The sequence below is a fragment of the Hyperolius riggenbachi genome, chromosome 11 (assembly GCF_040937935.1).
Source record: "Hyperolius riggenbachi isolate aHypRig1 chromosome 11, aHypRig1.pri, whole genome shotgun sequence".
In the NCBI taxonomy this organism is placed as follows: Eukaryota; Metazoa; Chordata; class Amphibia; order Anura; family Hyperoliidae; genus Hyperolius; species Hyperolius riggenbachi.
In genome coordinates, this window is record NC_090656.1 from 20,119,859 (window position 1) to 20,134,315 (window position 14,457).

At 42.7% G+C, this 14,457-nt stretch overlaps 1 protein-coding gene across 1 annotated transcript in view; it reads left to right on the top strand.

The window, feature by feature from the left end:
- LOC137538785 (neural-cadherin-like) overlaps window positions 1–14,457 on the top strand; it is a 242,347-nt gene that overhangs the window by 101,533 nt on the left and 126,357 nt on the right. The window contains exons 7-8 of the mRNA XM_068261105.1: window positions 434–576; window positions 4,604–4,776. Coding sequence (XP_068117206.1) covers window positions 434–576; window positions 4,604–4,776 — 316 coding nt within the window. The remainder of the gene's footprint in view (window positions 1–433; window positions 577–4,603; window positions 4,777–14,457) is intronic.

Sequence of the window (14,457 nt, forward strand, 5' to 3'; positions counted from 1 at the left end):
TTCTCCTCCACTTCCCAAAAACATACAGATAAGTTAATTGGCTTCCCCCTAAATTGGCCCTAGACTACGATACATACACTACACGATACATACATAAACATATGACGGTGGTAGGGATTAGATTGTGAGCCCCTCTGAGGGACAGTTAGTAACAAGACAATATACTCAATGCAGCACTGCAGAAGATGTCAGTGCTATATAAATACTAAATAATAATACATTGTTTTTGGCACAATTGAGAGGCTACATGTGAGGGTGACATGAGGGTGAATCAGGTTTAGGAAGCGTTTTCTTTCTATACAGTAGATACAGAGCTGACAATGATTAATAACAAACACCAACCATCCTAGCAATTACAGGCATGAAATATGATTTACAGAGACTAGTATGACACGTCTGTATACAGAACATGTTCTGGTTTTTTTTTTTTCAGCTATCGGACCTTCGTTTCGGAGGACGCAGCCCCCAATACTCTGGTTGCCACGGTGCAAGCGTTCGACCCTGATGGAGACCGAGTCACTTATGAAATCTCAGAAGGAAACAAAGAGGGAAATTTCGTTATTGATCGGCAGAAAGGTAATCACTGCTCGGAGGAGAAGGCTTGCAGAGTGTTTACGTGTCAGCTGTGTGCAAATAGAGTTTCTGAAGGCACTTATTGATTGGGCCAGCGTCTTCTGCCCAAAAGAAATCGATGCAATAAAGCGCCCAGTGTCGTCAAGCACAGATGTAATTATTCCCCGGCCAATCTTGTCGCGTCAGCTGACCACTGGGCTAGATTGCAAGCTCTCTCTCGTTACTTAGCCTGATACACTAAAGTAGCTGCACAAAGGAGTCATTCTAATCAACTTTACTGTAATCAGGTCAGCGATCGGTGAATTCTGATTGGCTGGGGGAGGGAAGGGGGTTATAACGCTGGAGGGAAGTAATGCCAGGCAGTTCTGTTATTTACTAAGAATACTTATTGTTCACAATGAAATATAGGAAGTTTGTAACTTGTGCATAGTATTATTATTCTGATTACTATTATTGTTATTATCATTATCATGCATGTATACAGTGCAGACAATTTCTCTAGCAATTTAAAGAGAACCCGAGGTGGGTTTGTAGAATATTATCTGCATACAGAGGCTGGATCTGCCTATACAGCCCAGCCTCTGTTGCTATCCCAAACCCCCCTAAGGTCCCCCTGCACTCTGCAATCCCTCATAAATCACAGCCACGCTGCTGACAAACAGCTTGTCAGAGCTGGCTGTTTATCTTTATAGTGTCAGTCTGCTGCTCTCCCCGCCTCCTGCAGAACTCCAGTCCCCGCCTGCATCCCTTCCCCCCCTGCTGATTGGAGGGAAGGGACGGGGTCAGGGACCGGAGCTATGCAGGAGGCGGGGGAGCAGCTGAGACTGACACTACAGATGTAAACACAGCCTCACAGCACGGCTGTGATTTATGAGGGATTGCAGAGTGCAGGGGGACCTTAGTGGGGTTTGGGATAGCAACAGAGGCTGGGCTGTATAGGCAGATCCAGCCTCTGTATGCAGATAACATTCTTTAAACACACCTCGGGTTCTCTTTAAAGAGTCCTTTACTGGGGTCACAATCTAACACTCTAACCAAATTTATAGTCTAATGCACACTAATATTCATAGTCTAACATCCCCGCCATAGTCCTATTCTAATGTCCCTACTATAGCCATAGCCTTTCTACCATAGTCATTGCCTTGTCCAATGTCCCTACCAAGTCATAGTCTAATGCCCCTACTGTAGTCATAGTCTAATGTCCTATCACTGCCATAGTCTAATATTCCCACTATAGTCATAGTCGAACATCCTTCTATAGTCATAATGTAATGTGCCTACCATAGTCATTGTCTTGTATACTGTCCATACCTATCTAATATTCCCACTATGGTCATAGTCTAAGGTCTTAACATAGTCATAGTCTAATGTGCCTATCATAGTCATAGTCTAATGTGCCTATCATAGTCATAGTCTAATGTGCCTATCATAGTCTAAATATTATACAATGACAACAGTGGAGATATTAGACTATGACTATGGTAGGGATATTAGATTGTGACTATGGTAGGGATATATACTCTAATATTCCTGCCATTCTCATAGTATAATATCTCTAATGCTAGGTACACACTATAAGATTTTCTGGCATATTTACTGTCCGATCAATTACTTCCAACATGTTTAATCTGATTTCCAATCAATTTCCAATTGTTTTCCGATCGATTTCCAACCGTTTTCTGTTCACTTCTATGGGAAAACAATTGGAAATCGATCGGAAATCAGATCAGACATGTTGGAAATAATCGATCTTACAGTAAATGTGCAAGAAAATCTCATAGTGTGTACCTAGCATAATATCTACACAATAGTCCTAGCCCAATGTCCCCACCATAGTCCTAGTCTAATATTTCCACCATAATCCTAGTCTAATGTCTTCACCATAGTCCTAGTCTAATGTCTTTACCATAGTCCTAGTCTAATGTCTCCACCATAGTCGTAGTCTAATCTCGCCAGTCGCCACCATAGTCCTAGTCTAATCTCTCCACCATAGTCCTAGTCTAATGTCTCCACTATAGTCCTAGTCTAATATCGCCACCATAGTCCTAGTCTAATGTCTCCACTATAGTCCTAGTTTAATAACGCCACCATAGTCCTAGCATAATATCTCCACCATAGTCCTAGTCTAATGTCTCCACCATATTCCTAGTCTAATGTCTCCACCATACTCCTAGTATAATGTCTCCACCATAGTCCTAGTCTGTTTCCACCATAGTCCTAGTCTAATGTCTTCACCATAGGCCTAGTCTAATATATCCACCATAGTCCTAGTCTAATGTCTCCACCATAGTCCTAGTCTAATGTCTCCACCATAGTCCTAGTCTAATGTCTCCACCATAGTCCTAGTCTAATGTCTCCACCATAGTCCTAGTCTAATGTCTCCACCATAGTCCTAGTCTAATGTCTCCACCATAGTCATAGTATAATGTCTCCACCATAGTCCTAGTCTAATGTCTCCACCATAGTCATAGTATAATGTCTCCACCATAGTCCTAGTCTGTCTTCACCATAGTCCTAGTATAATGTCTCCACCATAGTCCTAGTCTGTTTCCACTATAGTCCTAGTCTAATGTCTTCACCATAGTCCTAGTCTAATATATCCACCATAGTCCTAGTCTAATGTCTCCACCATAGTCCTAGTCTAATGTCTCCACCATAGTCCTAGTCTAATGTCTCCACCATAGTCCTAGTCTAATGTCTTCACCATAGTTCTAGTCAAATGTCTCCACCATAGTCCTAGTCTAATTTCTTCACCATAGTCCTAGTCTAATGTCTCCACAATAGTCCTAGTCTAATGTCTGCACCATAGTCCTAGTCTAATGTCTCCACCATAGTCCTAGTCTAATGTCTCCACCATAGTCCTAGTCTAATGTCTCCACAATAGTCCTAGTCTAATGTCTCCACAATAGTCCTAGTCTAATGTCTCCACCATAGTCCTAGTCTAATGTCTGCACCATAGTCCTCGTCTAATGTCTCCACCATAGTCCTAGTCTAATTTCCCTACTGTAGTCATAGTCTGATGTCTCCACCATAGTCCTAGTCTGTCTCCACCATAGTCCTAGTCTAATGGCTCCACAATAGTCCTAGTCTAATGTCTCCACAATAGTCCTAGTCTAATGTCTGCACCATAGTCCTAGTCTAATGTCTCCACCATAGTCCTAGTCTAATGTCTCCACAATTTTCCTAGTCTAATGTCTCCACAATAGTCCTAGTCTAATGTCTCCACAATAGTCCTAGTCTAATGTCTCCACAATAGTCCTAGTCTAATGTCTCCACAATAGTCCTAGTCTAATGTCTCCACCATAGTCCTAGTCTAATTTCCCTACTGTAGTCATAGTCTGATGTCTCCACCATAGTCCTAGTCTGTCTCCACCATAGTCCTAGTCTAATAACGCCACCATAGTCGTAGCATAATATCTCCACCATAGTCCTAGTCTAATGTCGCCACCATATTCCTAGTCTAATAGGTGGTGACCAGTTTGTAAGAACCCAAATCTGACAAGAGGAAACTAGCCAGGCAGGAGAAGCCTTAAAGGGAACCGAACAATACTTTTTTTCTGCAGTTTGTCCAGGTCTCTAATAGCTATTGGAGCTGCCATGTTCCCTCCTCCCCTTCTAGCTGCCCATTATTTATCCAGGGGAAGGTGTGAAGATAGCATCTGTGACTTCTCTAAAACCTTTGAAGCATAGTGTCCTGAAAAGCTTTAGTCTGCTCTCTGCTAATGTGTGCAATAAAATAATTACATTACTCCTTATCTGCCTGAAATTTCAGGCCTTAGAAGTTTCGCAATATAGGCCTCTGCTAAACTTTTAAATGTAAAAAGGAGAGGTAAAATTGAAGTTTTTTTTTCTACAATGAGCCACATTGTTGCCATGCATTTTTGATGCGCTATTGAGATGCCCTGGGTGCTACAAATGGTGCGTGGTTCACTTAAAGCCTGTATGAAGAGGTGCACAGCTTCAGGCAAGCAGAGCTTGTGTTTTAAGCAGGACTCTACCATAATATTTTTATTCTTTGCTGAACTCTCAGGTCTCATTCGCCTCGGGTCCAGCCTTGTTCCGCAGCTCCATGGCAGCGAGTATGTCTTGTATGTCACAGCAACAGATGACAACTCGTCCGGCGGTCCGCACAGCCTCACCAGCACAGCCACGGTCATTGTGCGAGTGGATGACATCAATAATAACAAGCCAATCTTTCATCAGGTGTGTCTGAGTTATTTTCACAGTTCACCAGCAAAATTCCGCTTTTGTTATAAAAACCTGCGATGAACAAGGGTGTGTACACACATCTAATTTTGATTTTGCAATCATTGGCCAAATTTATCTCTTACCTACACAATCTGTTCACCAGTTCCCTATTTTGCATGCACTAATTTATGATATGAGTATTTTTGCAGTGAGGTAAGTAGTGTGGTGCTCTAAACAACAATAATAGCTAATCAATAAAAAGTTAATCAACGTTAATTTACTCTAAATCAGTTTATTTGGAGTGATTTTCCCCCAGTAAAGATATTGCATAGTTTAAAGAGAAACTCAGACCAAGAATTGAACTTTATCCCAATCAGCAGCTGATACCCCCTTTTACATGAGAAATCTATTCCTTTTCACAAACCGACCATCAGGGGGCGCTGTATGGCTGATATTGTGGTGAAACCCCTCCCACAAAGAAATTCTGAGTACGTACTCTTGGCAGTTTCCTGTCTGGGAACCTTGCTGCATTGTGGGAAATAGCTGTTTACAGCTGTTTCCAACTGCCAAAAAAGCATGCAGCAGCTACATCGCCTGCCCACAGTAAAAATGTCACCATGTAATAAATGTCAGAATGTAAATCAGGGATTTAAAAGATTTTACAATGGGCAAACACTGACTAAATCATTTATACATAATTATTGTAAAAATGAAGCTTTTTTTTTTTATTACATTATTTTCACTGGAGTTCCTCTTTAAGTCAGTCACCCCCCCTCCGCCGTAAAGATATTGTATAGTTTAAGTCAGTGCTGTCCCACTTCGTGGACATACTCCCGGGAGTCTTGGTCTAGAAGGGGTGAGCAGCAACATCCTGGCTTTGGGAGGCAGAAAGAATGAAGTGGGCATGGCCAAAGCAGTATTAGGAAGTGACAGAGCAAACCGACTGGCCATAGCAAGAGCTCTCAAGGGCCGCATGCCGCCCATGGGCCGTCATTTAGACAGCCCTGGTTTAAGTGAAAAATAAGTAAAGAGATAACACATAACATAAGATGGATAATAGAACTACTCTATTAACTTTTCTCCCAGGAGATATGCTTTCATCTTATGTACAAAATATTTTTTTAGCACCTGGCTACTAAAAAAAAAGTACAAAAAAGTAGATAGATCATATCAAGTTTATTGCTTAAAGGGGCACTACAGCGAACAACTGTAAAATTTAAAATATGTGCAAACATATACAAATAAGAAGTACATTTTTTTTTCTGGAGTAAAATGAGCCATAAATTACTTTTCTCCTATGTTGCTGTCACTTACAGTAGGTAGTAGAAAGCTGACAGAAGTGACAGGTTTTGGACTAGTCCATCGCTTCATAGGGAATTTTCAGCAAGGCTTTTATTCTTTATAAAGATATTCCCGAAAAAGGATTTAAACAATGATGCTGGCCAGCTTTCCTGCTCGCTACACAGTTTTTTGGGCAGTTGGACAGAGGAACTGCCATTCACTAAGTGCTTTTGAAAACAAATATATCCCTGAGAGTCCCCTATAAAGAGATGGACTAGTCCAAAACCTGTCACTTCTGTCAGATTTCTACTGCCTACTGTAAGTGACAGCAACATAGCAGAAAAGTAATTTATGGCTGATTTTACTCCAGAAAAAAAACGTAGGTACTTCTTATTTGTATATGTTTGCACATATTTTAAATTTTACAGTTGTTCACTGTAGTGCCCCTTTAAAAGAGCCTTTGTTGTTATTACTAAGATGTTCTAAACTGAGAAACCTGATTATTTAGAACCATGGGGTTTTTGTCCCTTTCAAAAACATCTTCAGTGTTCAGTTTAGGTAATACATATTAATGTCCCCACATCCCCAAGGAGATAAAAGTCTCAAATAAATAATGTTGGCTAATGGGATTTTAACAGGGATAAATTAGGTAGAACTTTGCATGTTATGATATCAAAGAGGACGGAAACATCTTAAAACAGATCATCCAGCGCATTAAAAACAAGTTTTACAATTTTATTGATTACAAAAATGCAACATATTAAAATGAGTGAAAAAAACTAAACTTTGAGATATAGTATAGGGAGGGTATGTCCTGACTGAATACAAATATGTTGATTATAAAAATACAAAACTTTATTTGAAACTTGCAAAATCTAAATTTTTTACACATAAAAACACACAACAGCAAATTACCCCAAAGAAGCCCGCCGGCCTCCCTTGTCCCTGAACTCTGCTACTCCTTACATTGATTGTCCCATGATTCTTGCTACAAAAAGTGGGGTTTAAAATGAGTATATATATATATAGTACACTTTAGGCCTCAATTCACTAAGCTTTTCTCCTGTCTTTAATAACTCTTCTAGAGTTGTTACCATGGTGATAACAACAACAACAACAACAACAACAAATAACATTTGTAAAGCGCTTTTCTCCTGTGGGACTCAAAGCGCATGGCTCCGACCATCGTGGTACAGGGGAAGAATTTTATAAATCTGGAAATGCCAGGCTAAACAGGTGGCTTTTCAGTCTGGATTTGAATAGCTCCAGGGATGGTGCTGTCTTTACTGGGTGTGGTAGGGAGTTCCAAAGAGTAGGGGCAGCATGACAGAAGGCTCTGTCTCCAGATTTTTTGAGGTGCACTCTGGGAGTGACCAAGTTTATAGAACTTGCTGATCTGAGGTTGTGAGAGGTGTGGTGCAGCTTCAGCAAGTCCTTCATGTATCCAGGGCCCAGATTGTGCAGGGATTTGAATGTCAGCAGTCCAATCTTGAAGAGTATTCTCCATTCTACTGGTAGCCAGTGCAGTGAGCGAAGGATCGGTGTAATGTGACAGTGGCGAGGCTGGTTTGTTAGCAATCTGGCAGCAGCATTCTGCACTAATTGCAGGCGACGCAAGTCTTTTTTGGGGAGGCCAGCATAAAGGGCATTGCAGTAGTCCAGCCGTGATGTGATGAAGGCGTGGACTAGGGTTTGAAGATCCTCTGGGGGAATCAGATGTTTAATCTTTGCAATGTTCTTCAGATGAAAGAAGGAAGATTTAACTACAGATGAAATTTGGTTTCTGAAACTCAATTCCCCATCGATTAGTACGCCAAGGCTGCGCACAAGGTTGGAGCTGTTTATGTCTGAATTCCCAATCCTGATTGGTGTTGCTTTAGGATAGAGCTGTTTTGATGGCGAGCACTGGCTTTGGACAAACAGGACCTCAGTTTTGTCAGCATTCAGTTTCAACCAGTTATCATTCATCCATGCCTGAAGCTCAGCTAAGCAAGAGTTTATTTTTGGGGTAGGGTCTGTTCCACCAGGTTTGAAGGACAGGTATAGCTGTGTGTCATCGGCGTAGCAGTGGTACGTCAGGCCATGTCGTTGTCGTTGATAAGGCATGTAGTATTCAGGAAACCTGTTACCTCAGGCAAACCTAAAGTGAACTCTTCTGTCTTTAAGTTAACTCTTCAATCCTTTAAATAACTCCAGAGTTTAAGACAGGCTGTTTATTAACTGCATGTGAACAGGGGCGTAGCAATAGGGGGTGCAGCGGTAGCGACCGCATCGGGGCCCTTGGGCCAGAGGGGCCCCGAAGGGCCATCCCTCAACTACAGTATTAGCTCTCTATTGGTCCTGTGCTCATAATAATCACTTCTATAGATACTTTGAATAGCGGTAATCATTAACAAGCTGCTCCCCATCCCCTTCTTGCTCCTGTGACACTGTAGTTACCATTGGCAGGTTTTGGTGCGCCGTATCAATTGTTATGTATAGAATGCTTGGGGGGCCCCATTGTAAGACTTGCATCGGGTGCCCACAGCTCCTTAGCTACGCCACTGCATGTGAAAATAACTACAGAGGAGGTAACTTCACTACAGAGGAGGTAACTTAAGGAATGAAGAGATAAGATAACTCTCTCTTATGTGGAGGTAAGTTTTCTCTTGCCTTATTATCTCCAACATGATCTTAGTGAATTAAGGCCATATATGTCTATTATTTATAATACATTGAGTGGAAAATAATACATATCTTGTTTGGTTATGTGGGGAATGGAAAAATCTATATAGTCTCAGACTGAACCAACTACTCATAGATATCACAACATCAAATTGGAAAATGCCCCTCTGCTATGCTAGAGTAATGTATCAGAAAGCGTAGCAAAGCATGCATGTCAAAATAAGATGTGATAACATTTTCTGCGCGAAAACTCTGGAGAAAAGATAACTGAATAGGAGCAAGGGCAGAGGAATGACTGATCAGCATCTTAGTTTATGGTAGTCTGTACCTCTGAGTGTTTTAAGCCCTACCCCATAGAGCCACATTAATCCATGTCATGCACTGATGAGGATCAATCAATCCAAAACAGTCTGTATGCATGTTGGATTTGTGTGGCTCTGTAATATTAAAAAGCTGATCTGTAATGATCGCTGCTGCAGCAGGTGTTGCTGGAAGTAGTAGTGCTGCAGCTCAGGCAGTTCTGATGTCTTTCCATGCAAGCTGCATAGCTTTGTCTGTCTTTCCCTGCTGTCAGCTTGTGACTGATTATCATTCACCTGTGTGGGAATCTGCAGGTCTGCTCCCATTGGATGACCTCAGTATAAAGATCTGCTTCCTGCAGGGTTTCCTTGGGTTTTCATAGCTTCAGTGTAAGCCAGTCTTGCTGTCGCTTCAGCCCCGATCGTGTTTCTTGTTCTAAAGATACTTTGCTGGTTTTGCATCATATATTGGTTCATTGCCCATATATATGCATACCAGCACGTTTATTATTTTCCTTGTATTCGTGTTACGTTGATACATCAGTGTCGCTGATGTATACGTACACGAACTGTTTATATCCTGTGTGCAGTTAGTCAGCTTTCCAGCACGTTTTGGTAGGTTGCGCGTACCGTGACCACCCGTGCTGAGGTAGTTACCCTGCTCCTGGTCCTGTTCGTGGATTGCGTTCATCTCTGCGAGGAGATAACGAATCCTTCTGAATCCTGTCCTGTTACCGTTTGTGGATTGCGTTCATCTCTGCGAGGAGATAACGAATCCTTCTGAATCCTGTCCTGTTACCGTTTGTGGATTGCGTTCATCTCTGCGAAGAGATAACGAATCCTTCTGAATCCTGTTCTGTTACTGTTTGTGGATTGCGTTCATCTCTGCGAAGAGATAACGAATCCTTCTGAATCCTGTTCCCTGTATCGTTCCAGTCCTAAGTCAGTGTTCCTGCTTATGTCATATATCGGTTCATTGCCGATATATACATATGTTAGTCAGACGTTACAAATAGTTTCATTGATAGCTGTAATTGTAATACGCTAGGAAATCATACTTATTGTATATTTGTCTGTGTTACGTTCATCTATCTTGATCCTGCTATTTCCTGACTATCCTGTCCTGTCTTTGTGAGGCACGCCATCGCCGCAACGCATTGGCTGCCTCATTCCAGTCTGTGTTATTGTGGACGCTTGCTGTCACTAAGTAGTGGCTAGTTTAGCAAGCGTTCATTCTGTTTACCTGTCCTGATCTCCTCAGTTCTGGTTTGTGCGCTCAGCGCTACTTTGCCCTGAGACGTTATAGCGAAAGCATTGTTTGTGGCTGTCAGATCTGCACCGGCTCTGTGCGCCACAATCTCCTGTTGGAGTCAGTCCTCCCCTCCACTATACTAGGGATAGCCTGTTTCCTTGTGCTAGTGTGTGTACCTCCTCCACGTCAGCTCATGCGTTGCATGCTGACTGTGGAGAATACACCACCAAGCCTCACATTATGAAAACCCCATTACCAATCCCCATTGTGGGGGGGATTCCCAGAAAGTATGACACTGTTAATTATGGTTCCTGTTCCTTTAAGAAATTTGAAGAACTTAGCTCTGAAACAGAAAATGAGTTTTTCTCTGAATGTGCCAGGTTCCTGGCCAATCCTGATCTCCAAGCGACTCCTGTTTCAACCTGGGCACTCCAACTAAGTTATATTTTGTTTAAAGGGGAATTATTCCAGTGGGCATTTGATGTTCTCAATCATTCCGATTTGAAAGAGAGACCGCTGGAATTTCTAGCGTTTGTGATCCATAACTGGTTGCGCATAGATCCATTGCCTTTTCCTCTTAATGAACTCCTGGCAGCAGGCCAATCAGCTACTCCTTCAATTGCTTGCAAAAATGTTCAGCAAGCAGAAAGTGTTACTGATAATTTTCCTGCAGCCTTGAATAAATCACCAAAAACAGCAGGGTCTAAGGCAAAACGCAAACGTTCTAAGAAACGTGTCCGATCTGCAGAGTCGTTATCCTTAGCGACTGAGACCTATAATGAGATTCTGCCATTAACAGTTAATGAAATGCAATTGTCTTTCAGGGGAGTTAAATGGACTTATGAAACTACTAATGAACTTTCCTCCCTGGCTAGGGAAAATAAAGATTTTTGTTTAAAAGAATTATCTGAGTATGATTATGAGGAGATATTACAGAGTATTGAACAAATCAACTTATTTGTGAAGCAAGGAAAGTTTGCATACACTACAGTTCAGCACTTGCTACAGGTATTGGAGATTCTTAGGAATAAGGAATCTGCCAATCACCTGCTAATTAACCCAATATATGTCCCTGCTACAATCATATCTGCAAACCATGATCTGCCTGTTAAGTATGCTTGGAATCCTCCATTTGAGAAAGGAGAGCTGGAAGCTCTGGTCAATGAATGGAAGAATGATTCAAGTTCATTTTGTCAATTTTACAGTGCAAAAAGTGAATTAGTATTGAATGCATGCATTAAGTCTGCCTATAACCTAATAAAAACTGGTGTGTGTGAGTATGACTTTGTGGCTCCATTGATTGATGTGTGGGAACTGATTTTGGATGATTTTTATGTGACTCCGAATTCGCAAATTTGGCGTTCTGACCCGCCTGCTTCAGCACCTTTGGCTGATTCAGCAGGTGATTCGGAGCTCTTTTTGTGTGAAATTGAAGTTCCTGCAATTCCACCCTGTACCATGGATAACTCAGTGTTACTTACCAGTAAAACAGAAGCCACTGATACATTCTTAACCTTGCCCTGCGCAAATTTCTCAGCAGAGAATCCAGAGGTCCTGCTGACTTCCGAGTCCAGCCTAGCCAGTACTCATGACTCTTTGTTCAGTGAAACAGACACCAGAAAAATCTTGTCTGTCTCTGCAAACACTTCTGCAGAAATTACCTGTGTTAATAAAGTTCAACTCCTGTCTGATTCAGCAGATGCCAATAGATGCACTACATCAGTTTCCGAGTCCCAGCAATCCTGTCCAGAAACCTCAGAACCCCAGCATCTGAATTTTCCAATTTTACAATTGAATGGTGATTCAGATGCGCAAACATTGTGTCTTGATCTTCCTGTTTCTACACCTCGCTCTAGTTTCGTGAATAGCTCAGAGCATCTGCTATGTGAACCTGAAATTACAGAATTATTACCTTGTTCAGAAAATGTTCCAATAAATTTGCCCTGTACCATGAATTGTGCAGTAGATCTCTCCAATGAAACTCAGGTCACAGAGTCATTATGCTGTCCAGCAGGTGCTTCCATGGTTTTGCCCTGCAATATGGACTGTTCAGTGATCCTGTCCAGTGAAGCTGTGGTCGCAGAGTCTTATGCTTCACCCAGTACTTTGGATACTTCAGACCCTCTAGCAGAGGAGTCTGAGGCACTGCTTACCTCAGTTGGTGTTGCAGTAATATTCACTTGTCTAGCAGCTGTTTTGGAATTACAGTCTGCTGTAATAAAACTGGATGAATTTCTGCCCAGCAAAGCAGAAGCCATTGAAATATTGTCCTCGTCAGCAAGTGTGTTAGATACCTTGCCCTGTACACAGTCTGATTTAACCAATGTTGTTGAGTCCCTCTCCAGTGTTGTAACAGCCGAGGAACTCCAGCCCTGTCCTCTGAATGTTTCAGAAGTCTTGCCCTGTAACATGGATAATTCTGATTCTCTGGTCAAAATAATAGAAATCTCAGAATTTCAGTCCGGTTTGATGAGTGTTCCTGAAACCCAGCCCTGTATCCTAGATTCTGGTTCTCTGGCCGCTGTGGCAGAGGTTCCAGAGTCCCCTTCCTGTCCAGGGAATTCCTCAGTTTTACCTAGTCCGGTGGGGGCTGCTGCAATACTGACTTGTTCTGCAGCGCCTCATGAGCTCCAATCCAGTGTATTAGATGAGTCTCTGTCCAGTCCAGAGGTAGTTGTGGAGTCCCTATCTGGTTCAGTGCATACATCAGAAGATTTGTCCTGTTTTGTTGGTGCCCCTGAATCTGATTTGTTACTGACTTTGCTGGAATCAGCGACATCTAAGTCTGATCCAGCATTCTCGTGTAAAAGTCCAGTAGTTGCGAAGTCTAGTCATGATGATTTTTTTTTGGCCAGTCCTGGTTTTGGTCCTGTCTTGGCTGACCCTGAGGCTCACAGTTCCTTGACATGCCCAGAGGTTTCTCTTGTGCCAGTGTGCCCAGATGTTCTTTGTGTGCCAGAATGCCCAAGTGTGTCTAAGGTGTTAGCGTGCTCTGATGCTTCCTTAGTAGGAACATGTTCTGATGTTGCCAGTCTGCCTGCATGCCCAGAGATGGTTCTGGTCCCTGAAAGCCCTGATATTGATGTTTGTCCTTGTGGCCCTGACTCGGGAATTGCCCCAGGTTCCATAGGGGTTCTTGATAGTTCTCCATGTGAGCCTAAAGGGCGTTCTGACCTATGGGGATCTCTTTGGAGCTTCAAGGTGTTCTGGGAGGTCTCTGAGAAAACTTGTCCTGGTGCCTTGGACTGGTTCAACAGTGGGTTTTGTGTTGGTAAAGACAGTCCCGGTGGGCATTGCAAAGGCTTTGGCGTTTTTGAACGGTTCCTGGAAGGCGGTGGGTTTCGCTCAGGGAGTTTCGGAGGGCTTTCTTCTGGAAATCATGGTTCTGATGGGTGTCACACTGGGGCTTGTAGTACTGATGGGCATGGTTCTGTAGGTTCTGGTTCTGATGGGTCCAGTCTTGTGGGGACTGATTCTGGAATTCGGTCTTGCCGGGCTGTCCCGGTCATCATGAATTATCAGTCAGACTGTTTTGTTGGGAATTTCAGTTTTGAAAAGCGTCTGGAATCCGCTTTTAAGGGCGGGGGTACTGTAATGATCGCTGCTGCAGCAGGTGTTGCTGGAAGTAGTAGTGCTGCAGCTCAGGCAGTTCTGATGTCTTTCCATGCAAGCTGCATAGCTTTGTCTGTCTTTCCCTGCTGTCAGCTTGTGACTGATTATCATTCACCTGTGTGGGAATCTGCATGTCTGCTCCCATTGGATGACCTCAGTATAAAGATCTGCTTCCTGCAGGGTTTCCTTGGGTTTTCATAGCTTCAGTGTAAGCCAGTCTTGCTGTCGCTTCAGCCCCGATCGTGTTTCTTGTTCTAAAGATACTTTGCTGGTTTTGCATCATATATTGGTTCATTGCCCATATATATGCATACCAGCACGTTTATTATTTTCCTTGTATTTGTGTTACGTTGATACATCAGTGTCGCTGATGTATACGTACACGAACTGTTTATATCCTGTGTGCAGTTAGTCAGCTTTCCAGCACGTTTTGGTAGGTTGCGCGTACCGTGACCACCCGTGCTGAGGTAGTTACCCTGCTCCTGGTCCTGTTCGTGGATTGCGTTCATCTCTGCGAGGAGATAACGAATCCTTCTGAATCCTGTCCTGTTACCGTTTGTGGATTGCGTTCATCTCTGCGAGGAGATA